The sequence below is a fragment of the Leopardus geoffroyi genome, chromosome A2 (genome assembly GCF_018350155.1).
Source record: "Leopardus geoffroyi isolate Oge1 chromosome A2, O.geoffroyi_Oge1_pat1.0, whole genome shotgun sequence".
Lineage (NCBI taxonomy): Eukaryota > Metazoa > Chordata > Mammalia > Carnivora > Felidae > Leopardus > Leopardus geoffroyi.
Genome location: NC_059331.1, coordinates 14528177 through 14552638, shown reverse-complemented (window position 1 = coordinate 14552638; position 24462 = coordinate 14528177). Strand labels below are relative to the sequence as shown.

Here is a 24462-nt window from a genome sequence, read left to right as displayed (position 1 = left end):
GTGACAAGACTATGCCCCAGGACTGTGGGCCCTTGATGTGTTGTGTCTGTAGGGCATGTGCCCCACCCTGACTCAGCACAGCCCTCACCTGTGGGATGTTGACGAGCAGACTGGTGTTGGGGACATTGGCGACACGGATGAGGCCCTGCTGGATGATCCTCTGTCCCTGAATTTGCACACTGGGCACAGAGGCCCGGGGAGCCAGGAGGAGCGGTGGCGGCCCCGTGCTGGAATGTTGTCTGATGTTGTGGATTTGCTGTGGGGTGGGATAGGGGATAAGATGGTAAGAGGGACGATGGAGGGAGGGAAGATTTGGGCCCCAGAGCCCCCAACCTGATGACTGGGAAGGGTTGTTCTTGTGAGGTGGTTGGTTGTTTGGAGCTGCTTGGACACTCTTGCATCCTAAAAGCACGCCCTGCTCACCTGAGCCCCCCTGACGAGTGGGGGCATGACGACCTGTGAGCTCGCCTGTGGCCCCAGCTTGGAGGACACCTGCTGTCCGCCGCGGACCAGGGGTGGTGGGATGACACTGCCAGGCATTCTTGTCGAAGAGGTCTGTCAACGGCACCGAACCCCAGGTTTTTACATGGCTTTTTTTTTTTTTTTAAACAGGTTTACTGTTTTGTAAAAGTACACACTTGTTTTAAAAGGCAGAGGGGAAGCACTAAAATGTCTATTCTAGGCACAAGAAAACAAGGAACATGGACTCTGACAAGAGCTGTGCAGACTGACTCAAAAGTGACTCACTCAAAAGTGAATTGCACCAACAAGGTAGCATATTTTCACACACAGCAGGTGTCCAGCCAACCCAGGCTGGGTGTCACTTGCCTGCTGGTCTGAGCTGGGGGCTCAGGCCTGTTTGAGGGAAGATGGGCCCCTGTCTAGACCTGGATCTCATGTCTGAGAGTAGGAGCTCTACCCATCTCATCCTATGGACAGAGAAGGTCCTGCTGCATCCCACAACCACCCTTGGGAGTGTCAAAATGAAAGGAGCCTGCTCTGCCTAAATCTTGGTTCTTCTCCAGTTTTGCTAGGAGTCCTCCTAGCAGTGACTATTTATTCATGATGTCGACAGTGGCCTAAGTTTGGGCCTCACTCAAATCTAATCAGAAGGAATGGGCAGCCTTTCACAGGAACTGGATCAGGACTGCCCAGGATCACAGAGGGAACACTGACCTGAAGGGATGGCTTGCCAGAAGGAATGTTCTGGGTGCCCCGCACAAGCGGGGGAGGGGTGGTCACGGCACTCCCAGCAGAGCCTGTGGGCTGCAAGAGAGCAGGACATGTGAGAGATGAGGGAGTCGTCAGTCCTGCTCCCCTCACACATAATCCAGACAGAGGAAAATTGGTTTTCTTCCTCTTCCAAAAGCATCAGTCTCTCAAAGGTTCTGCTTCCAGTCTGTTTACGTCTGTAGCAGGAACTGACATGTCTGAAATGGGCAGGGGAGAGATGTTCCAGCCCCCCTCACCCCTGGGGACGCTTGGCATCTTTTGTGATTCAAGAGCAGGTTCTGCCTTCCTGGGGATATAAGGGCTGGCAGTGGTGACTGAGCCAAAGGACCCCAGGCCTGGATAGACTAATCCCAACCTCAGTGAGAAAACACTGAGTCCAGGCACTTCTTAAAGTAACATATTCCACTAGAGAAGGGACAGTGACAGACTTGGTTCACTTCATCGAGTCTTAAACAGCTGACAAGAAAACAAGTAATAAGCAGGGCTCTGTCCACTGGGAGATTAACAGATGTCAGGCCATGTCCACTAATTGACTATGTGCAAGTGGGAGCTCAAGCAAAGCCTTAAGTCAGACCAATGAGTATCCTCCTGTCCTGTTCCCTTAAGAAGACATGCGTTCCACATACTGTCAGCTCATACTGCCCAAGACACATTTACTTTCTAGCTTACTGATAAAGTGGTTGAAGTAAATAGAAGAGTAGCTTAAAAAAACCCAAGAATACAAACTTGACCTTGGCCTACACAGTAAGCTGCATTAAGAAGCAGCATAAGGATGGGGAACCTGGGTGGCTCAGTCAGTTAAGTGTCCGACTTCAGCTCGGGTCATGATCTCCCAAGTTTGTGAGTTCAAGCCCCATGTCGGGCTCTGTGCTGACAGCTCAGAAACTGGAGCCTGCTTCCAATTCTGTGTCTCCGTCTCTCTCTGCCCCTCCCTGACTCACGCTGTTATCTCTCTCTGCTTCAAAAATTAATAAACATTAAAAAAAAAATTTTTAAGAGGCAGCATAAGGAGCCTCAGACCCCAGGGGAGATAGCAAGAGCAGAAGCCCTAGGACCGAAACTCTGGGGCCTGGGCAGCACTTGGCATGCCCCTGTAGCATTAGGGAATCTGTCCACAAAACCATGGTAGCCACTGATGCCCAGCATGGCCATCCACAGGGCAGAAGGCCTCTCTGTAAATGGGCTTGTGACAGTTCTCAATCCAGAAATGTTCTTCTAACAGCTTCAAAGACATCTGTTTTCTTAAGGCTTATAATCTATAAGGAGTAAGTTTTACATACTCAGATTGAGAATATTCTAGACCAAAATGCACTGTAATATCCTTTTACTCTGACATCGTTTTCGCTAAATCCAAAATTCAAACTTGAGACTGCAAATTTCCACTTCAGATCTTGACCCTCACACCCCTGAGGAAACCTGTTCACCCATGACCAGCCGCTCCAGCTCCTGGTACTGAGGTGGGCCAAGGTAATGATTGTGAACTTCTGTCCCCTGTTCTAAATGGCTCTTGTTGGCCTTGAGGAGAGAACAGATGCACACACACCTTCTGGGTGGTGGTTTCCTTTTGTATTTGACTCTGCCGCAACTTTTTTAATAAAACAAGTTTTGCTTCTTCTAATCTTAACTCTTCTTTCAGTTGCTTAATCATCCTTTCTCGTTCTTCAGGACTGCTTTTCTGTAAGGGCAAGAGAACAAGGGTTGAGGGGGAGGGCCACAGCCAGGGAGCACAAGCCCCATGTCACCAGGTCCGTTTCAGGGTGTTGTCAGGCAGGGTCATCCCCCAATACAGGGACAAGCTCACCATGAGGGCCTCAGTACTGGTCTCCTTCAAGGCCTCCTTCGTCAGCCCGTTCACCCTTGGGCTTGCGGGCTGCTCATTGTCGGAGAGCACGATCACATCAGGAGAGGGGGCTCTCCTCTCAGACTTCATGTCACTGTGAAGCAGGGATAGCAGGTTGTTACCAGATTGCCTGGACACTGCCAGACACCGTTCCCCAGAGCCCAGAACCTACACACCACAGATGCACAAATTTAGTCACAGCATAGAGGTGGAGAGCATGGCTGTCCTGCTCACCTTCCCCAGTCTCTTCTCCTTGGGTGTCCTCCCTACCGTACACCCAAATTGACTTCTCTCACTGCACTCACCATAAGGCACCCAAGCCCACAGCTAGGCCTCTAGCTAGGACCATTCTTGGTTGCCCACCTCTGTGTACCCAGAGCCAAGGACAAGCTGGTGTGTTCAAGGGTGATACGGCCATTTTGGAAAACACCAAAGCTTCCTTCTCTACCATGTGGTTCAGTGTTGGATAAAAACACTCAGCCCTTGATCCTGGGGCTGAGGCAGGGTCTTGGCCTATTGTTGGGGCTCCTGTGTGTTGGTGTGACAGTGTCTAAGCCTCTACTGTGTTGCAGAGTCCACACACAAGGTCCCAGAGACAGTGCTTGCCCCCCACCAAGCATCTCCGTTTTGGCCAAATGTGAACTTTCCCTTAAAACCTGGCCTCCACTTGTGATGAAAAGGATCTGATCCTTCCTTTCGTCAGTGGGAAAACCAGTGGAGGACCAAACACACCCACTAGGTGGCACTGTGACCCAGAGAACAAACTGATGAAGTTAATTGGGAAGAAGAGCTCTAAGTTGCCCCACTCCTCCTACCAGACCCCCAAGGAGAGACAGAGTTATAGAAGGAGAATTAGTACTTTAATAGCCCAATGAGCTGCCTTTTTCATTCCTGGAATGAGCTCTGTCTTTAGGGATGGACAGGCTCAGAGGACCAAATCCCGAGGGTTCATGTCTACCTCTGGACCCTTATCCCCATCCCCTAGAGTTCTCCCCCTGTTCCTCCTAAAGAGTCACATGGTGGTTACACCTCAATACTCCTAACCTTGATCGGATTTAACCAGTGTAGCTGTTGACTGAACTCTCACAAGAGATCAGGGGAGTGGACTAAAAGGTGCTATTTCAAGGTATACAGTCTCCTCATTGGGGTTATCAACCCACATTCTCAAGTCCAGAAACTGGTTGGCTGTTTATAAAGTAACTCAGAACATCACATTGGACCTCACCAAACCAAAGACCAATGCAATTTGGGAACCACCACTCATCTGTGTGTCTGCGGACTCCCCAATCTGCCCAAGATCAACTCTCAAGATGACCTCGGGACTCCAATTCCATTTTCTCTGGATGCATCCACAGATATTGAGGGGCAGTGCAAGGCCCTAGCATAGGAGCTGTGGCCACTGGTCCCAGCTCAGGTGGGCTCCCAGGTGCCTTTGTGCAGACAGAGCAGCAACCCAGACAGAACCATGTTTAGAGTTGCAGACTGCAGGCACTTCTTCCAGAGCAAGAGTGCACAGAGATCATGGCAATCACTTTTTATCATCTTATTGGGGGCATGCAGTTTTCTAAAGGTGAGAGGTCCAATAAAACTCAAATTTGCCTAAGGGAAGAGGGCAGGGTGAGGGACCAAGACCATCTGGAGGCTGAAGCTCCCCGAGATGGCCACTCTGACCACAGCACTCCCAGGTCTCATATTGGCCTGAGACTAATCAATAACTCATCCAAGAGATGACGTCACCCCACCCCCATCAATGATCACTCAGCATCCCAGCAGCCAGCAGGGAGTGAACTTCCTGTATGCTAATCATCCACCAAAAAGTCATGTGACAAAGGCATTTCCCTCCTTGGTCATGTGACCCTTTTAACTGTGCCTTCCAACATGAAAACCATGGCAACAGCCAGTTCTAACCGGTTCGTGACACGCAGCCTTCATTTTGAGAAGTGAGGTAGGGTTCAGGTGCTGTCAGAAAATGGAGGCAACCCAGCTCACCCCGGGGCTGCCCAGCTGCAGGAACTTCATATGTGGCACCAGCCCACAGGGAGCTGTTGGTGTATTACAGGCATCAGGGTTACCTCTTCCAAACACAGAGAGGCCACCAGCCCCTCTAGTTTCCAACATGGAAAACTTTGCTGAACTCAATTTTTAAAGTAAAGGTGTTTCAAAAGTCTCAGTACTTTATCAGAGTGTGCTTTTAATTCAGGACAAAGAACACCCCTTTGACACAGGCTGAAAATTACCATGGGCATTCTTTAAAAAAAAAAAAAAAATTGTTTTAAATTACAAAAACATTTAGGCAGAAGAACAAAAGCAGAGGAAATTTAGCCCAACATTGCCAGGGAAATGGCATTGTGGCCAGGTACGCTGTTCTACTGCTTTTAGTCCATGGTAGCCACCTGAGCACGAAATTTATTTGGGAGCCATATGATTTCTGGGCAAATCTAATAAGCCCATTCTGCCCATCTTGGGAGTCATGATCAAAAGAGATTTTATGTGACCTATGAAAATCCCTGGAAGCAGACCAGGCTATTATCAGCAAAAACAGTCTCACCACCTTCTCCTCTATATGTCAGCCCTGGCTAAAGAAACACAAAAGTTCTGTTACTTACTTGAATCTTCCATCAAGTTTCCTAGAGAGAAGGCAAGGATTATAATCTTATCTCAAGACAGATCCCATGTCCTCAGCACCAGGGTACCATCCCAGTAGTCAGTACAAGGTTAATATTTAGTGTCCCCCTTAGCCTGTGCCAGGGGAAGCAGTCTCATGAAGAGAACACAGAAACTGTGCTTGGCAGCTCTGACCTTTGTTATTCTCTGAATAGGCATGCCTGATGTAGGGTCTGACTGTGGGAAAGGGGACACTTCATTCATTCATCCACTCGTATTTACTGAAAACCCACCTAAGAAAGCAGATGCTATGCCAAGCAATGAGGATAAATCCCCAGATAAAAGGTAGTTTTATCCTCAGGATCCACCAGGAGGAACAGAACCCCCAGGAGGAGGAAGGGCAAGCAGGGCCCAAGAAATGGACCACCACTTGCCTAGGCTCATTGAACAGCAGGGACAGCTTCACTGGAGCTCGAAGAAATACAGTATCTTGTTACCCCAAAGACCTGCTCCATCACAGCCTACATTTTACAAGATCCCCAAGATTCTTGCACACACTAGAGAAGCTGGGGAGGACTGTAAACAAAACAAGGCCTCAGGACAATAAACTCCTCCTCAGTGCCCACTTGAAGAGACAGGTATAGTCAGCTACAACCATTCCCTACCAGAACTCTCCCCTACTCTCCTCATCTTTTGGGCCTGGCTAGGTGGGGAAAGGCAGGTAACTATTAGCTGTGTTTAAGAGCTGGGTAGGGGGCTTTGCTAGACCTAGCACCAGCCTCACTCACTCTTGCAAACATTCACTTTGGCTCCACCTGACCCTCCTTCAGTTGTGTTCCTCCACTGGAGCCCATTCACACCTCCCAGGCCAAACCTATCCACTGCCTTTTCCAGTTCCCAGCCCCTATAACCCCCAGCTCCTACTCACAGATACATGGTGCTGTGGGTTCTTCCTGCCTTCACGATCAGTCTCTTCATGGAATGTCCCTCCACCAAACTCCTGAGGCCCCCTTGTGAGCCTCAATGCACACTTCAACACACATTTCAAACCATGTACCCTCCGAAAGGTCCCTGGCTGGCCCAATCCTCCAACATGCCAGCCCTGGGAGCATGATCAGCACTCCCCTAGTCCACTCATGCATGCCTGGGGAAGCCTTAGCTATGCTTGGTACTATTCATCCTGGGGGCGGAGCCCAGGACAGAATTCTGGGGTTCCACTGAAAGGCAGCACAGGCCTGAGCAGAGGCTTCCTTGCTGGTAGGCAGCTTACTCACCCTCACTCCAGCAAATTAGTCCAAGGAAAGTGACTTCACCTTTCTACTAGGTCAACTCACCATCCTACAGCCTCCCAGGGTGACAGTGTTACTGTCTGACAAGCAGGTTCCCCCACTGCTAAGCTGGGACTGGAAGCCATCATAGGCACAGTAGCCATGGCCCCCCAGCCCCACTTGGAGCCTGTCTCCACGAGGCCGAGGCACTTCAGCTCCCAATGAGGACCAAGATATTTCCAGGGTGACCCAACACGCAAAGGGCAAGAGAGAGGGAGGGGTCCAGCCCTGATGTGACACCATGGCCCCAGGAAAGGGGGTGATGCCCCCTACCTCCACAGAGCCAGAGGGGCAGGAACCTCTCTCTCTAGTGCCACACTGGCTGGGAGTTGGGGACAGGCAACAGGGCCTCCTCCAAAGCCTGTGGCTGCACTCATGAAAGCTCACCATAAATAGGCACTATGAACCAAGCCTGCACACTGGGGACTTCCCCCACAAAGCCACCCGAGTTTCACTTGGTTCTACCTCTTGTAAGTGAAGACCCGGGGCAGGACATTTCCCTCCCTGTGCCTCCTAAAAGGACCAGGACAGGAATTCCTGCTCTGCTGCCCCTCAGGATTGCTGGTGAGGTGAGATCTCGTTGCCGAGGCTCGGACACCCTATGAACCCATCAGGGAGGTTCAGGCTCCAATCTTTCCTAAACAGTAAGGAGCTGCTTGCCATGAATGCAAGCTTGGCACACAGCAGACAACTAGCCATTGAGGGTTAACACTCAAATATTCTCAAACCCGGAAAGGGCAGCAATGTGTCTGTTCTGTGAACTGCTCTGTCACAGCAGCTGGTGCAGGGCCTGGCACAGTAGGTGCTCAGGCAACGCGGCTGGTGGGCATGCCCACCTTACTCTTCCTTAGCACCTGGTTCCAGGATGAAGTCTGTGAGCTCATGAGGAATCCAGTGATGCCTGTAGACTGACTGATGTGGGCGGCTCTTTCCACATGCACAGATGCCACGTTGCTAAAGGATGTGCAAATTCACTTAAAAGGATTTCTGAATTCTGTGTCATTATGTCTTTTCAAGCAATAGGTCTTGGAAGTCCAACTCCTAACTTGTGAGTCAGGACTTTGGTGACTGTTAAGAAGGAGCCTTACTACTCACAGTCAACAAAACCATGTACAGAAGACCACACCTCTCCATGCTCACACACCCTTCCAGTCCTATCTCTAGGATCTGGGCTGGTTTTGTGGCTCACTCTCTGACCTACAGGAATGCAGAGGAAACAATGCTACAAGCTTTTGTGGCAAGGACACAGAAGCCTTGCAGTTTCCGCTTAGCCCCTCAGAATGCATGCTCCAGTAGGATCTGACCGTACTGAGGATGCCAACCTAGCTGTATGGATGGAGCGTCAACAGACACACAGAGATGGGCCCAGCTATCCTAATGAGTGACAATGCCACTGGGGACATCCAGTCTGGTTGACACAGGACTGCAAGGAGGAGAGTCCAAGAAACAGTACCTAGCTAGGACCAACCAACAAGCAGACATGACAAGACAATGCTACACTAATACATCTATACCTTAAACAATTAAGCTAACGGGGCTGATAGCCCAGCTCTGCCCTCCCCAGGGAACCAGCCCACACCATTATAACTCCATATTCTTTCTCAGACTGTCCCCAACAAGGAGACCCATTCTAGAAATTACCCTGGGACAAAGCAGGGAGAAAGAAGGTGGAAAAGAAAAGGTTTACCTAAGCAGTCACCCCTGCTGAACTTTAAAGCACTCCCAAAAGTTGGGGGCGGGGGGCAGTTCTCTGAACATGGAAGACCATGGCAGATGCAGACTTGAGATGATATGGAAGCACAGCTCCAGAAAGACCTAAGACACCAGAGTGGCTCAAAAAAGGAAATCAACAGAGTGTCCCATAGGAGAGGAGAGGGCCATCTGTGGGTCTGGGAGCCACCACAGCTTAAGCACTGCATTGAGTGGTGTGAATCAAAGCCAGAAAGCAATTCCACATGCTTAATCTAATGAGTATCCCCTTTCCAGAAACACTTCTAGAAAAATCCTACGAGAGAAAGATGGTTACCACAAGTTCCCAGGTTAGTCCTACCACCTCAAAACATTTCACTGGCAGATCCTGCACATGCCTCTGGGATCTTTCATGGCCATCTGGACATAGGACTGCTCATTAGGACCCCACAACACCCCACCCTGCTTTCCCAAGGGGCACAGTTCACTAAGGGACACTTGATGCGATTAAAGAGGGAACTCTGTTGCACACAGATACGGGCTGTGCCCCAAAGCTAAGGACTTGCCTGCCCAAGGGATGGTAGGCGCTGACGGGTGCCTGGTCCCCTCCCCAGACCCTCAGGGCCCTGGAGCCCACCTGCTTCCTGCCTGCCCTGGCCCCTCTTCAACTCCCTGGACTCCCTTTTTGGCATCCATTACCATTTCTTCCAGCCCTGTAACTTGACACTCTGTTGGCTGGGATGTCAAGAGAAAAGCCCAGAGTCTGCTTTATAGGGGCTGGAAAGTCAGAACATATTTTGCTTCTTGGCCACAGAGGCCATGGAGGTGAGCAGCTGGGGATGAGAGTTTTGAAATCCAGCCATCATTCTTCCTGGAGATTTCAGGTCCAGTTATCACTCTGGGAATCCATTATGGTGCACCCTGCAACAGCTACAGCTGAGCATCTCAGGAGAAAGAGAAGGAGCTCCTGGAATTGGGCTCTGGCCCTGCAAGCCCAACCCCCCTCCAGGACCCCCAGCACAGAGGAGAGCAGTCCCAAGGTGCATGGCCAGAGCAGAGGAGTGTTGTGCTGTTATGTTAGCAAGGCCAGGAAGCATTCAGCCTGTCCTGCTGGGGCTCCTTCTAGGAACATACGAGCCCCCGAAGTCACAGCCTGGCCAGAGAGGCCCAGATGACTTCACTATAACTGGAGTTAGCAATAGGGGCCAGTTTTAGGGGCGTGGAGAGTCACTAAGGGCTATAGACACAGGGCAAGGATGGGTTAAAGAAAGCACTCCTTGGGGAGAGAAGCTAATAGTGGCTCCACATAAAGACCCCAACACCAAATGGCAATGGGGCAGCCTGGAGGGTTGGCATCCACCCAAGGAGGTCACTGCAGCCTAACTCTGCCAGCAGCCACATGTCTAGCCAGGATCTGACACCACTAGAAGTCTAAATCCAATTCAGTATGCTCTGCTCAGAAATTTGGGAAGGGGCACTTCTTACAAATGACCACAGTCATAGAACTGAAAGGCTGACCTATGTTAGGTTTGGAAAATCACCCAGGACATTTGCTGACCCTCTATGATGGCCATCTCCGTGCCAACCACCAAGATGTAATCTTGTAATCTGTGTACTCCTCTCAACTGACTGACTGTCACCCCATTCTATAGGTGAGGAAGCAGTCTGAAAGGTGTGACTTCTTGAGGTCACACACCTATGGCGGCAGATAACCTGGGCCCACACTAGGCCCAGGTTTCTGTGGACCCTTGGTAATCCTGCCCAATTCTGGGACACCGAAGGCTGTGCATTGCACAGGGACCGAGGCCCCCACCACGGATCAGAACAGTTGCATGCCTGTGGCCTAAAGGGCTCAATGACACCCCAGAAAAAGAAGCAGTCACAGCATGGGAGAGGATGGGTTTCACATGACTGTCAACTCTGACACCTCTAACTCAGATTATCAAATATCATTTTTGGACTAGTTTAAAGAAGAAAATGTTTTTATTTATACTTAGGATCCTGGACAAGCCAGCAGCATCCACATGCCGAGTCTCTGAGGTGAGAAAGAGAGAACAGTGTGGCAACATGGATGTGGCCCTCAGACTGACTGGGCTACAATTGTTGCCTGCCTAGGAAATGAGCCGGGGGGGTGGGGGGGGTGGGGGGAAGGGGGATGCAGCACTCAGGCATCCAGACTCCCAAAGGGCCCAGGGCCTGGGAGAATGAGGAAAAAGGAACAGGGGACCCTAGACGCCACAGCACCAACACTGGCATTTCCTCCTTCCTCCAGTCACTGGACCCACATGCCAGACCAACCTTCCTCCAGGTACGAACACAAAGAGAACCTAGGAGCACTCTGCAGCATGGAGGGAATCCCTACATCACATAAACCCAAACACATCTCCTGGCATGCCAGCTCCTTCACCACCTCACAGCAAGAGAAAACTCACCTGTGTGCAGATGAAAACCACCCATAAGAAATAAACATTGCTTTCCAGCTTGGAGCAACTACAAATTTTTGTGATAAATGGAAAGTGCTTGCTTTTGCCTAAAAGTTTATTGCCCCCTTAAAAAATCTGTGTTTCAAACAGCTGGATCCTCCCCCACCTTTCCCTGGCAAATCTCAACTTGTTCTCTCAGCACAGCTCTGGTGCTTCCCACACCCCACCAGATCTGCTCCAGCTGCTGTAAGTGCAGCAGGACCATGGGAGGCTGGGCTTACCTCTGCAGCTATGGGGGCTCCACTCAATCACCAAACCTCAATGACCCTCAGTTCCTTCATCTGCAGAATGGGATTCTGTTGACCTCCAGGGAATGTTGTAAAATGTAAAAGGCACAAAAAGTGCACCTAGTCCACAAATGACAGCCCCACTTCTCTTCCCCATCCTTGCTGAACGTGACGTGGACAGACAGAACAGCTCCCATCACCTTTGCAGCTATAATTTAGCTCTGAATTGACTCATCAGGTCACCTGCCTGCAGTCAGAAGTCCCTGGGAACAAGGTTCCACACTGAGGGCTTCTCTTCCTTCTACTGTCTGACTCCAGCAGGCCATTAACCACTGCTGCCTGAGATGTGAGCACACTGCTCTGGTGGATGTCCTGGTCTCTGCCCATGCCAGATGACCTATCCCCAGCCCACCTAAGCAACTCTGCATTGAACTGGGCTCTGCCAGGTCGTTTTCATTGTAACACTGAGACAACTGCCTTTTTTACCAAATTAGGACAGTAGAGCCAAATTGCCAGGATTCAGTGACACCATACTGTAGGCAAAGCCCTGAATGAAGTATAAGCTATTGACTTTATTTATTTATTTATTTATTTATTTTTCAACGTTTATTTATTTTTGGGACAGAGAGAGACAGAGCATGAACGGGGGAGGGGCAGAGAGAGAGGGAGACACAGAATCGGAAACAGGCTCCAGGCTCTGGGCCATCAGCCCAGAGCCCGACGCGGGGCTTGAACTCACAGACCGCGAGATCGTGACCTGGCTGAAGTCAGATGCTTACCCGACTGCGCCACCCAGGCGCCCGCTATTGACTTTATTTAACTTCAACCCTGGAGTATGTACCTTTTCAATTTTTTTTTTTTTTTTTTTTTTTTTTTTTTTTTTTGAGAGAGCATGAGTGAGTGAGAGGCAGAGGGAGGGAGGAGGGAGGGAGAAGGGAGCGAGCGAGCACGGGGTGTGAAGCCCAGAGTGGGGCTCGAGCTCACCCGAAGTGGGACTTGAGCTCACCCCAGGTGGGGCTCAAACTCATGAACCGTGAGATCATGACCTGAGCCGACCTGAGCCTAAGTCGGACACTTAACCGGCCGAGCCACCCAGGTGCCCAAGTACGTACCTTTTTAATACTCTGTGTCAAGATAAAGCACTCCTGCTGTGTACCAAATGACAGCCATCCAGAAGAAATGCATGTGTATGAGCACTCACAATGCATGAAGGAAAGACTGACAGACACATTGTGGTTATTTAGACTTTTGAGTGTTTGGCAGACATTTCCCCCAAAATGGTTAAAGCAAAGCCTGTTTCTTCTAGGAAACAACCGACAGCATTTGTTGCCAATGATAAAAGTCCAAGCTTCCAACAAACAAAATGCAGAATTTTGGAAAATTTGTGTTTGCTTCCATGAGCCCAAGAAGTCAGATATTAGCTAATCTGATTTTGTGATATTGAATAAGGCGATGTATATTTCAAAGGTCTCTATAACTCTGTAAACTACTATTTTCTAATGTTTCATGGTATTACAAACTCAAACATGAGTAAAAGATCACTCAGGGGGAGAAGTCACAAATCACCGAGGCAGAAGAATCCCGAATAATTTGTGCAGCTGCTCTGCTCTTCGGGAGGTGTGTGTATGTGTGACTCTTCACCCCTCAGGTGTGAGCTGCACCTGGTGACTTCCTTCCAAGGAGTCCAACATAGAAAGAGAGAAGAGAGTAACTTTACAGTGGAGATACCTGACAGATGCCATGTCAACCAGGTGATTAAGGTCAACATCACAGTGAAAAGTCAAGATGATGGCATGTGCTGTAGAGACAATATGGTAAGAAGAGTACTGCACCTCTGTGGTCCTCTCCAAACCCATCAACCCAGGCCAACAATGAAAAAACACCAGACATATCACAACTAAAGGATTTCCCACAACACACCTGACCAGTCCTCTTCAAAACTGTTGAGGTCATCAAAAATAAGAAAGTCTGAGAAACTCTCAGCCCAGATGAGTCTAAGGAGACATGATGACCAAATCCAGGACAGAATTAATAAATATTTTCAAATTTCCAACACAGCAAATGGCCAAAAGATATTTTTCACATAACCAAGATGGAAAGGGGGTTGCACCAATGCTTTCAGGAAGGCATTGCCAAGGTTTCCCATGGCAAGGGCTAGTGTGAGCAAAGGCTCCTGAGTGGAGTCCTCCTGACACATCATGGCCCATATGGCTGTCACTTGCTGCCAAAGTTGTGTTCTGAAAAGTGAGACACGCTAAAAATTTCACAGAACTCACCCAACAGATTCGCCATAATTTCCCTATAAAATCTATTCAATTATAAGCCAACAAAATTTGGCCCTGTTTATGGCCTTAAAAGCAGCAACTGTAGGAGCGCCTGGCTGGTTTAGTAGGTGGAGCATGCGACTCTTGGTCTTGGGATTGTGAGTTCTAGACCCACACTGACTTTTGAGATTGCTCAAAAATAAAATCTTAAAAAAAAAAAAAAAAAAAAGAAAGGTGGGAGGTAGTGGTAACTATACAGGCTCTGCAGTTACCCAATTCACAGTGAACTTGGCACCATCTAGGGCAGCCTAGACACCCTGCGTATGCAGATGGGGAGGCCAAGCCCAGACTTCCGTCGGAGGTCAGTCAGGTGCCCCAGGCTCCTAATGCCAGGACACTAGGGGTGGTGTCCATTCTCATACCCCATTCCCTTCCTACCTCCATTCTCCAGGTAAAGGCATTTCCCTCCCTCCCTCCTCCAGACATGTTTACCTCCACCATCACAATCAGGTGTCCCACAAGCTTCTGGGCTATACCCAGGCCCAGAGCACATCAACTCTCTCCCCTCCAGAAGGTGTGTCCCATGGCTCATCGTTCCCACCAGACAACCTGGCCCTGCTCCCACTGCCACTGTGGGCCTTCTCAGGCCCTCTCACCAAACCCAGTGCCTCCAAGGACTTGGAGCCCCTAAGCACCCCAATTTCTGGTGTGTGAGCTCCATAAAATGTGCTACCCAGACCACTCTTTCCCACACTGCCCACGGACACTGCAAGTCCTCTTGAAGGAGGGAACAGTGGATACCTGGACTTGTTCCCTTTAGAGAGTGTGGCTGTGTTAAAGTTGCTTCTGAATGCTATCAAGGCCCTGCACTAGGGAACTCTGCATGTCACCAGGTCTTAGTCCCACTAAGATCCAAATAAAGCTTTTCAATGTGGTTATTTACATCAGGACTATTTTTATGATTTAAGCTCTAAAAATAAGCAGTCTTATGGCTTGGGACCCAAGGAAAGGGATTAGTAACGTCTGGTATGTCTCCCCTCTCCACCCAACAGACACTCCCTACCTCCTCTCCCATCCCACCCCCAGGCAGGCCCCTCTCACCAACATCTAGGCTGCTTTGGCCACTTCAGTGTCTCTGAAGGCAACTGACCTTGCCTAGCCACTGTGTCACCACCTTTTTCCCACAGAGGTCTGTGACCATTCACCTGCCTTCCTTTCCCTCATTATTGGACAACTGTAAGTCCCAAGACGTCTTCCTATCAGCACTGTGACACACCTTACTAGACCACACTGGGAGCTTCCGAAGCTTAAGAACGACCAGCCTCACATCAGAGAAGACAATGAGCTTCACCAGGGTAGAGTGAATGGTCCCGGGCCACATGGGGATGTGAATGGAATGAGGCTGCTGGACGCCAATTCTTTTTCCACCACCTGCTTCTCCCCTTGGGCTCACAAATTATAATTCACATGCTCATCTCTTTGACAGAAAGAAAACCACCCTGGAAATCTCTTACCACTGGGTCAGCTCTCCTTTTCTTCCAGGCGCTTTCTGCTGAGAAAAGTCTTCTCAAGGTGGACTCCTGGTAGCCCCACCTGGAGTCACACAGGCCCTTGGGAGGTCCCAGGCATTTACCCCTGTTTTTTACCTATTCTACACAGGGCCCTCTTCATCCCACTGTTTCACCAGGCTAGGTGGCTGCGAGGGACAGGACAGGATCCCTCAGGCCAGTGTGCTTGCCACCCCCACCATCCAGGTTTGTTATGGTTTTGGTACAAACAGTTCTCAATACAGCACAGAATTGGCTGCAAGATACAAAACAAAGCACATGAAAGCAGTTTTAAGTGGCATAGTGGAGGGCTGGTAAGAGCCCTCACATATCTGCGCAGGTAAAACATTTAAATGACCTGCTACAGCAGCTAAGGCACCAGTTAAAGGATGAGGAATCAGGTGACAAACAAAGCACTAGCAGGAATATTTGCTGAAGAGGTATCAGAAACTTCAACTGCAGAATTAAACCAAATAATTTCAAAATAAAATGACCTGCTTAATCTATAATTCTGCTTAACTCACATGTCTGAAGAGCCCCTGATTGCTAAAGGAGGAGTCTTGACAGGCGTTTACCTCACTGACTGTACACAGTGGCCTTCTGGTTCCTGTCAGGACCATCACATCCCTAAGAAGGCAGGCACCATCCAGTGAAAAAAGGGACAGCCCTTCATGACTAGAGGAAGGTATTGTAAAGGCAAGGGGCAGGTGGCTCCTTACCCTTTATCAGGCTGGCTTACACTAGGCCCCATGTGAACTAAGTCTCTTTGGGAGTTAGAAAGAGGACATCCAGAGTCTGTCACTCTGATACCCCAGCATTACCTAATGATTTTTAGAAGTACAGGTGAACCCCTCAAATTTCAATAATTTCAAACCTAGGATAAGATACAGTCCAGAATAAAGGCATGTGGACAAAAAGACAGAACTGGGATGAAGAGCCTGGAGGGAAGGGATAAGGCAGAGAATGAGGAGATAAGAGAAGCCACAGCTTAGGCAGGGAAGGAAGCACAGAATCAGAACCAGATTTCCAAAGGAATATACCTCTCGGTTCCCATGCGCTAACCAAGCTAAGAAAAGCAAGCAGGCTATGGAGAGTTCTAGTCTGAGTTGATGGAGCTGCTCCTTGAGACTGCCCAGCCCCTCCTAGAAGTCACCTAGCAGTAGAGAATTAGAAAGTAAAAGGCAGCAGCCAGCCTACAACAGGTGCTGGGGCTGGGCTGGACTCCAGAGAACCTTCCAGAAGAGTGCAGGAGGCCCCAGACTCAGGGGAAGTGATGGTCACACAGTAGACAGGCTTCTGGCTGAGAGACTTCCAAAGCTTTCACACAAAAGGGGAGGGGGAGGGAGAGATGGTCATTCCCTATGAGGAAGACTGTCAGAGAGTCAAGAGTGAGGGTTGCAACCACACCTGCCCAGGCAGTGCAAAAACCCAAGCCATCACACCCACAGCTGTGTTACATCCACCCAATTCACTCAAGGATGCACATTCCAGCAGACAGCTGGCCAGACCAGGCACAGCTATGATGGGGCACGGTCCTGAAAAGAGAATAGATGGGGGCTCGGGTCAGTACATAGCTGGTGAGAACTGCCTTTCTATCCTCATACAGCCCATGTGGCAATGACCACCCTTTTATCATCACGGGGTAAAGGTGAAAGTCACATAAGAAGGCTAGGACCTGGACCCAGACCTCTTTGTAGACCCCATGGCTAAAACTGTAAAGAATGACAATACCAAACTGAGTATGAAGCAGCTGAATCCCCATACCTGTGAGAGCAAAACAGCCCAGATATTTTTGGGGAAAGGCCTAGTAGGTTTTTTTTTTTCTTTTTTTAATAACAATTCAACATGCACCTATTCTGTGACCCTGCAATTCATCCCCTACGTATTTACCAAGAGAGAGAAATGAGAATTGATGCCCATGTGCAGCCCTATAGGAATAATCATAGCAGTTATACTCACACCAGCCCCAAACTGCAGACTGCCAGGTGTCTATGGACAGATGAGTGGATACACTGTGCATACCCACATAGGAGTCATTCAGGAAAATACTGGTACAACAGGGATGAATCCCAAAGCACATGGAATGAGAGAAGTCAGGCCCCACTGAGCACATGCATGATTCCATTTCTAGAATCCATTTTTGAGAAGAGGCAAGATTAGTCTAGGGTGAGAGAGTACACCCAGTCAAGGATGACAGGAAATGTATAAATGGCCCCTTCTTATGGTGATGACTAGGTTCTGTATCCTGATAAGGCTTTGGACTACACAGGTGAAAAACACACCAGGAGAGGTTCACTGCGATTTACCTCCTTGCAAGGCAGGCAACCCAAGTGTTTACTTTATCTTTCCTCTCCCAAGAGGCTGCTTGTAAAGAGCATCCACCCAAACAACAAGAACTCTACCTATGACCTAGAATGTCATCTTGGAAAAGTTAAGGAATACACACCTTTTCCTGCAGGCCCCATTTCTATATAGAACAGAAGAAGACTGTCCACATAATCCCATGTTATAGACAACAGGCAGCTGTGGCTGCACTATCATGTTACTTTCAGATTCATTTTCGCTTTGGAAGAGACATCAGACGTTAATGTGAGTGTAGATGATTGTGCCCTCACACAACACACCACTGCAGGACACCCAAGCCCTGTTTCAATACCAAATGATGAGTAGTGACATCCCTAGGCACAAAAGAGGTGACTAGTTTATTTACAGATGTGTCACCTCCTTGGTGAATGCCAAAGTCTCTAAAGAAAGATGGAGCAGGGATTCTGTCATCAAGAACACCAGCTTTAACAAAAGAGCCCTGCTTTGCAGACTTGGTAAAATAGAGAGTACTTTTATGCATTTTTAGTATGCTCAAGTTCACGAGTGTCTGACAAGGGAGTGTGGAAAGCCAGAAAAACAAAAGTCAGGGACAGCTCTAACACCTCAGGTGCTGCTGCCAGTCCCCAACAGGCCAAGGGCCCCTCAGTGCCAGATAGGAGCCCCTTCTACCCACAGCACAGGGCAAGCCCTTGGTTTGAATGAAGCCCCATCCTGTGGGTGAGATGCATGATGCAAAGAGGGATGAGAAGAGAGGAGGGAGACATGCAGTTACCCAAAGGCCACACACCCCAAGAGAACCCGACAGGAAGTCATCAGTACATCTGCCCCACATCCACTGAGGCCCATGTAGCAGGCTACTGAGAAGTGGAAGTTGGCCTACTAGTCTGCCGCTACCCCGCCCCCCCCCACCTGCCCCCGTGGGACCCAGGGAGCCCCAACCAGGTAAAATGAAGAAGTATAGATGATCTGCTTCAATGCCTGTTGACTTCCATCCCCAATGAGCCATATCCCTTAACTTCTAGTCTTTCTCCCCAAGACCTCTGTACATTCTTTCATATTACAGCACACCAGAAAGTAGCTGTAGTCAGATCTTGTCCTATCATTTCTACCTCCAGGGACCACCACGGTGCCTATCATAGTAAGCCTGGTCCTGGCGTGTTAACAATCCAGGGAGGGCTGATGTCTCAGAAAAAGGCATATATAAACACGTTTTCAGTAAAGCATGGGGGTGGCCATTCATGGAGTTCCCACCCCACAAAGGCCCAGAGCAACAAGACACCTAGTCCTTACCTTTCAGGTGCAGGACATCTAGAGAAGAGGCTCATGTTTTATTGAGTTAAATGCTCCTCCACCCAAAACGAGGGGGGAAAAAAGTTGTTCTCATCTATGCATGGCCCAGATTATTTCTAAAGATCAACAATTTGTGACAGAAAGAGATTCTCTATAGCAAAGTACAGGAGTAGAATCTACTTATCACAGAAACAAAACAAAGAACTCAACATAGCTTCCACTGCCTGCCCCAGCTCTAGCCTCCTCCAATAGTCCTGACTTGGGGTGAAGGGGGGAGGGGGAGGGTAGGCATGTGCCCATGACCTTTGGGCTGGTCTCACAAGGCCAGCAGGCTCAACTTCCACCTCTGTGGATTTCTGTTTTCTTGTAAGCACATTTATGGATGCCAGAACAGAAACCAAACTATTTTAACCTCATTAGTTTTTTTAAACATCCATATTGAGATCTAATTTACATACCACAAACTTCATTCACTGTAGGAATACAATTCAATGATTTTTAATAAACTTATTATGCAACCATTACCACAATCCAATTTTGGAATACTTCCACCACCCCCAAAAGTTCCCTTTTGCCTGTGAGATGTTAATCACTGCACCCACCCCTGCCCTCAGGCAACCACTGATCAGTCTCTACAGTAAGTTTGCTTTGGACATTCCCTGTAGATGAAATTATACAACAAGCAGTCTCTGGATCTGTTGTCTTCCCACCAGCATAGGGAGCGTGAGGTCTATCCACGCTGCAGCATAAATCCGTAGTTCACTTTTTTATTGCTAAATAGTAATCCGCTGCATGGATATAACATTTTATTTAATCTTGGCTATATGGACTGTTTCCACTTTTTGGTTATTATGAATCATGCTGCTATGAACATCCATGTACCTGTCTTTGTGTGGACACATGTTTTCATTTCTCTTGAGTACCGTCCTTAGATAGAATACTGGGTCATGTTGAATGTTCATGTCTAACTTTGTAATAAACTGCCAACTGTTATGCATTTTACACTCTCACCAGCAAAGTATGAGAGTTCCACTTTCTCCACATCCTCACCAACACTTGTTACTGTCTTTTAAAAAAACAAACAAACAAAAAAACCCACAACCATCTTTGAGACTTGTTTTATGGCCCAGCATCTGATCTCCCCTGGAGAATGATCCATGAGAATGTAAAAAGATATATTCTGTTTTCTGTAGTCACCAGGTCTTCTATAGATTCCTGTTAGACCAAATGAGTCAACAATGCTCTTTGAGTCTTCTAGAATCTTACCAATTTTCTGTTTAGCTGTTCTACCAATTATTGAGTGGAGTACTTAATTCTCTATAACTGAAGAATTGTCTATTTCTACTCTCAATCCTAGCAATTTATTCCTAAGGTATTTGGGGGTTGTTGTTAGGTGCATATACATTTATAACTGTTATGTCTCCCTGACATATTGTTATAAAATGCTGCCCTTTGGCTACAGTAATATTTTTTGTCTTAAAGTCGATTTTATCTGACATCGATAGTCACTCTAGCTTTCCTATGGTTACTTATGGTATAGCTTTTCCCATCACTTTACCAAAGGATTTTAAGCATCCTTAAATCTAAGGGGTGTCTCTTACAGATAACATATAATTAAGCTGGATCTTGCTTTTTCATCTAGTCTGAAAATCTCTGCCTTTATAATTGGGGTGTTTAAACCACCTTTTTTTTTTTTTTTTTTTTTTGAGAGAGAGCGAGAGCGAGCAAGTGCATGTGAGAGCACAGGAGGGGCAGTGGGAGACAGAGAATGTTACGTAGGCTCCACATCCAGCACGGAGCCTAACACAGATGATGCAGGGCTCCCTCTCACAGCTGTGAGACCATGACCTGAGCCGAAATCAAGAGTCAGACACTTAACCAACTGAGCCACCCAGTACCCCTAGACTACTCACATTTAACACAATAATTGATATGATTGAGTTTACAGGTGTCATATTGCTATTTGTATTCTACACCCATTTACTTTTATGTTCCTCTGTTCCTTGCTGATGATCTCCTTTGGTGTTAAACATTTTTTAGTGTACCGTTATATTCTTTTGTTGATTTTTTAAGTCATATTGTAAAGCTATTTTGTTAATCATTGCTCTAGATATTATAATAATTTTATTAATTTACCACAACATACTTCAGATTAATATTAACTCGACTCTGGTAAAATGTAGATACTTAACCCCAACAGAGCTCCATTTCATTCCTCCTGTTTTATACTATCATTGTCTGACAGATCTATAAACATATAAACACAAGAGATTTTTGTATACCTTGGTCAATTTCCAGAGAGCTGAAATGGTTATTTTTGTCTATGCTGACCAGTGTTAGTTACAGTTAATGCTTTACATGATATGTGTTATAAGAAGAAATGAGAATAAAGTATTTTATATTAGACCATGTATTTACCATTTCCAATGCTCTTTATTTCTTCCTGGGAACTTAAGTTACCAACATGTCATTTTCTTTCAGTCTGAAGAACTGGCTGGTCTGCCCGTGACAGATTCTCTTGGTCTTTATCTGAAAATGTCTTTTTTGCCTTCGTTTCTGAAGGAGTTTTGCTGGACACAGAATTCCAGGTTGATAGTTTTTGTCTTTGAGTACTCTGAATGTCACTCAACTCCTTTTTCGTTTCCATGGTCTTGGATGAGAAGCTGGCTGTTAATCATATTAATGCTCCCGTGTATGTGAGGGGTCCTTTTCCTCTTGCCACTTTCAAGATTTTCTTTTTCTCTGACTTATTAACAATTTGACTATGATGTGTCTAGTTATAGATCGCTTTGTATTTAAGCTCCCTGAGGTTTGTTGAGCTTCTCCTCACATGTTTTTGACCATTATTTCTTCAAGTAGTTTTTCTGTCTTGCTCCAACTATGACTGCAGCCTGGGGCTAATACAGCAATCATCCTTCCCCATTTGCCCATCTCCAAGACTGTCACTTCAACCAACAAGGCCATGGGCCCAGGGTTGCTATCCACCACTCTCTTAAATTGAATGAGTCCCTTCTCACCCCTACAGAAAAGAGGTTGGTCTTCACAGCCTAGGCAGAACTTCCCTACCAATAGAACTGGGGAAATGATATGGAAGGAGTCCCAGGCTAAATGCTACAGATTCTCACTATTCTTACCTGAAGTTTGGCAGTTTCTTAAGCACAAACACTTCTCAGATTGCTGTATGCCTCTGGTCAATTTCTAGAGTGCTCAAATGATGGGCTTTTTTTGGGCCAATTCTGTCCTGTTTTATGGGTTTTTTGGGGGGGACTGGAGGGAGGAAATTATTCCCCAGCTTTGATTTATTTTGAAAATAAAACATACACAAATTGGGGGAGCTTGGGTGTCTCAGCTAGTTAAGCGTCCGACTTCGGCTCAGGTCATGATCTCGTGGTTTTTGAGTTCAAGCCCCGCATGAGGCTCTGTGCTGACAGCTCAGAGCCTGGAGCCTGCTTCAGACTCTGTGCCTCCTTCTCTCTCTGCTCTTCCCCTGTTCACGCTCTGTCTCTCTCTCAAAAATAAATAAATACTAAAAAAAAATTTTTTTTAATACACAAATTGAGGGGCATCTGGGTGGCTCAGTTGGTTAAAACCTCTGACTTAGGCTCAGGTCATGATCTCACAGTTCGTGGCTTCGAGCCCTGTCTCGGACTCTGTGCTGACAGCTGGAGCCTGGAGCTTGCTTCAGATTCTGCTTCTTTTTCTCTGTCCCTCCCCTGCTCGTACTCTGTCTCTCAAAAATAAATAAACATTAAAAAAAATTTTTTGAAGCACTATCAACAATTGCCAAAGTATGGAAAAAGCCCAAATGTCCATCGATGGATGAATGGATAAAGAAGATGCGGTATATATTATACACACACACACACACACACACACACACACACACACACACACACACAGGAGTATTACTCTGCAATCAAAAAGAATGAACTCTTGCCATTTGCAACTATGTGGATGGAACTGGAGGGTTATTATGCTAAGTGAAATTAGTCAGATAAAGACAAATATCATATGACTTCACTCATATGAGGACTTTAAGACATAGAACAGATAAACATAAGGGAAGGGAAGCAAAAATAATATAAAAACAGGGAGGGGGACAAAACATAAGAGACCCTTAAATATGGAGATCAGAGGGTTACTGGAGGGGTTGTGGGAGGGGGGAATGGGCTACATGGGTAAGGGGTAATAAGGAATCTACTCCTGAAAACACTGTTGCACTATATGCTAATTTGGATGTAAATTTAAAAAATAAAATTAATTACAAAAATTTTTTTAATATACACAAATTGGGAGCCTAAGTCAGAAAAACTGTCAGAGATAGAGAGGGGAACTGTAGAGAGGGAAAGAACGGACTTTACCCCTTTGTCTGCCTATGTATGCTACCTATCACCCCAATGTAGTAAAAAAAGGTTTTATCTTGGTGATTTCAATTCACCAGCCACTCACTGCCTTAAAGAAAAAGAAAATTATCTCTCCGAGAAGCCACCAAAAACTCCCTCCAGTCTTCAACAGTGCAATTTGAGTCATAAGACAGCATGAAAGAAAATGAGGCAGTTTTGAAACAGAGCCAAACAAATTCTAGACACAGAATACTATACAATAGTGAAAATGAATTAACTACTGCTCAATTCAACAACATGGGTAAATGTCACAAACATTATATTGAATGAAAGCAAGCAAAGGGTACAGACTGCACAATTCCATTTATTTAAAGTACAAAAACAGAAAATTATCTATGCTGTTAGAAGAAACTGGTTACCCTCAGAGGGTAGTGATTAAGTGGGCTAAAGGGGGCCTCAAGGTTGTTTCTTGATTCTAGTTTACAAGGATGTATTCAGTTTGTGAAAATTGGCACCCATCTGTACTTTTCAGTATGTGTACTACATCTCAATTAAAAAACAAAAATGAAATTCTCTCAGCACAACAATCTAAAATTGGCACGTTAGAGGCATCTGGGTGGCTCAGTCGGTTAAACATCAGACTCAGTTTTAGCTCAGGTCTTGATCTCACAGTTCATGCGTTTGAGCCCTACAGTGGGCTCTGCACTGAACCTGCTTGGGATTCTCTATCTCCCTCTCTCTGCCTCTCCCATGCACGCATGCATCCTCTCTCTTTTCAAAAATAAATAAACATTTAACGTTTATTTATTTTTTATTGTTAAATGTTTATAAACAATAAACATTTAATGTTTATTTATTTTTGAGAAGAGAGCATGAGTGGGGGAGGAGAGAGAAAGAGGGAGACACAGAATTTGAAACAGGCTCCAGGCTCTGAGCTGTCAGAACAGAGCCCGAAGCAGGGCTTAAACTCACAGACCGCGAGATCATGACCTGAGCTGAAGTCGGACGCTTAACAAACTGAGCCACCCAGGCGCCCCGATAAACAAACATTTAAAATAAATGAGTAAAAATAAAACTGGCATGTTAATCTTACACGATTCAGTGAACCTGAAGCCAAAGAGCTTCAGCTAACCTAAACTATGGCCAGATACAGCCGTGCCGTGCCACCTTTTGATCTGGCCAGTGAGGGATCTCACACTAACCTGGGAACCAAGAACAACCACATTGTGCTATAGGAAGGTCCTTAAAGGGATGTTCTTGAGCCACATGCTCTCAACAAGGATCCAAAG

At 47.1% G+C, this 24462-nt stretch overlaps 1 protein-coding gene across 7 annotated transcripts in view; it reads right to left on the bottom strand.

The window, feature by feature from the left end:
- The window catches only part of GATAD2A (GATA zinc finger domain containing 2A), a 103651-nt gene that overhangs the window by 10190 nt on the left and 68999 nt on the right, over window positions 1–24462 (bottom strand). For all 7 annotated transcript variants that reach the window (XM_045492549.1, XM_045492555.1, XM_045492553.1 and 4 more), the window contains 5 exons: window positions 3035–3167; window positions 2777–2908; window positions 1177–1266; window positions 424–555; window positions 89–256 (listed from right to left, as the gene is read on the bottom strand). In XM_045492549.1, the coding sequence (XP_045348505.1) occupies window positions 89–256; window positions 424–555; window positions 1177–1266; window positions 2777–2908; window positions 3035–3167 (655 nt within the window). The remainder of the gene's footprint in view (window positions 1–88; window positions 257–423; window positions 556–1176; window positions 1267–2776; window positions 2909–3034; window positions 3168–24462) is intronic.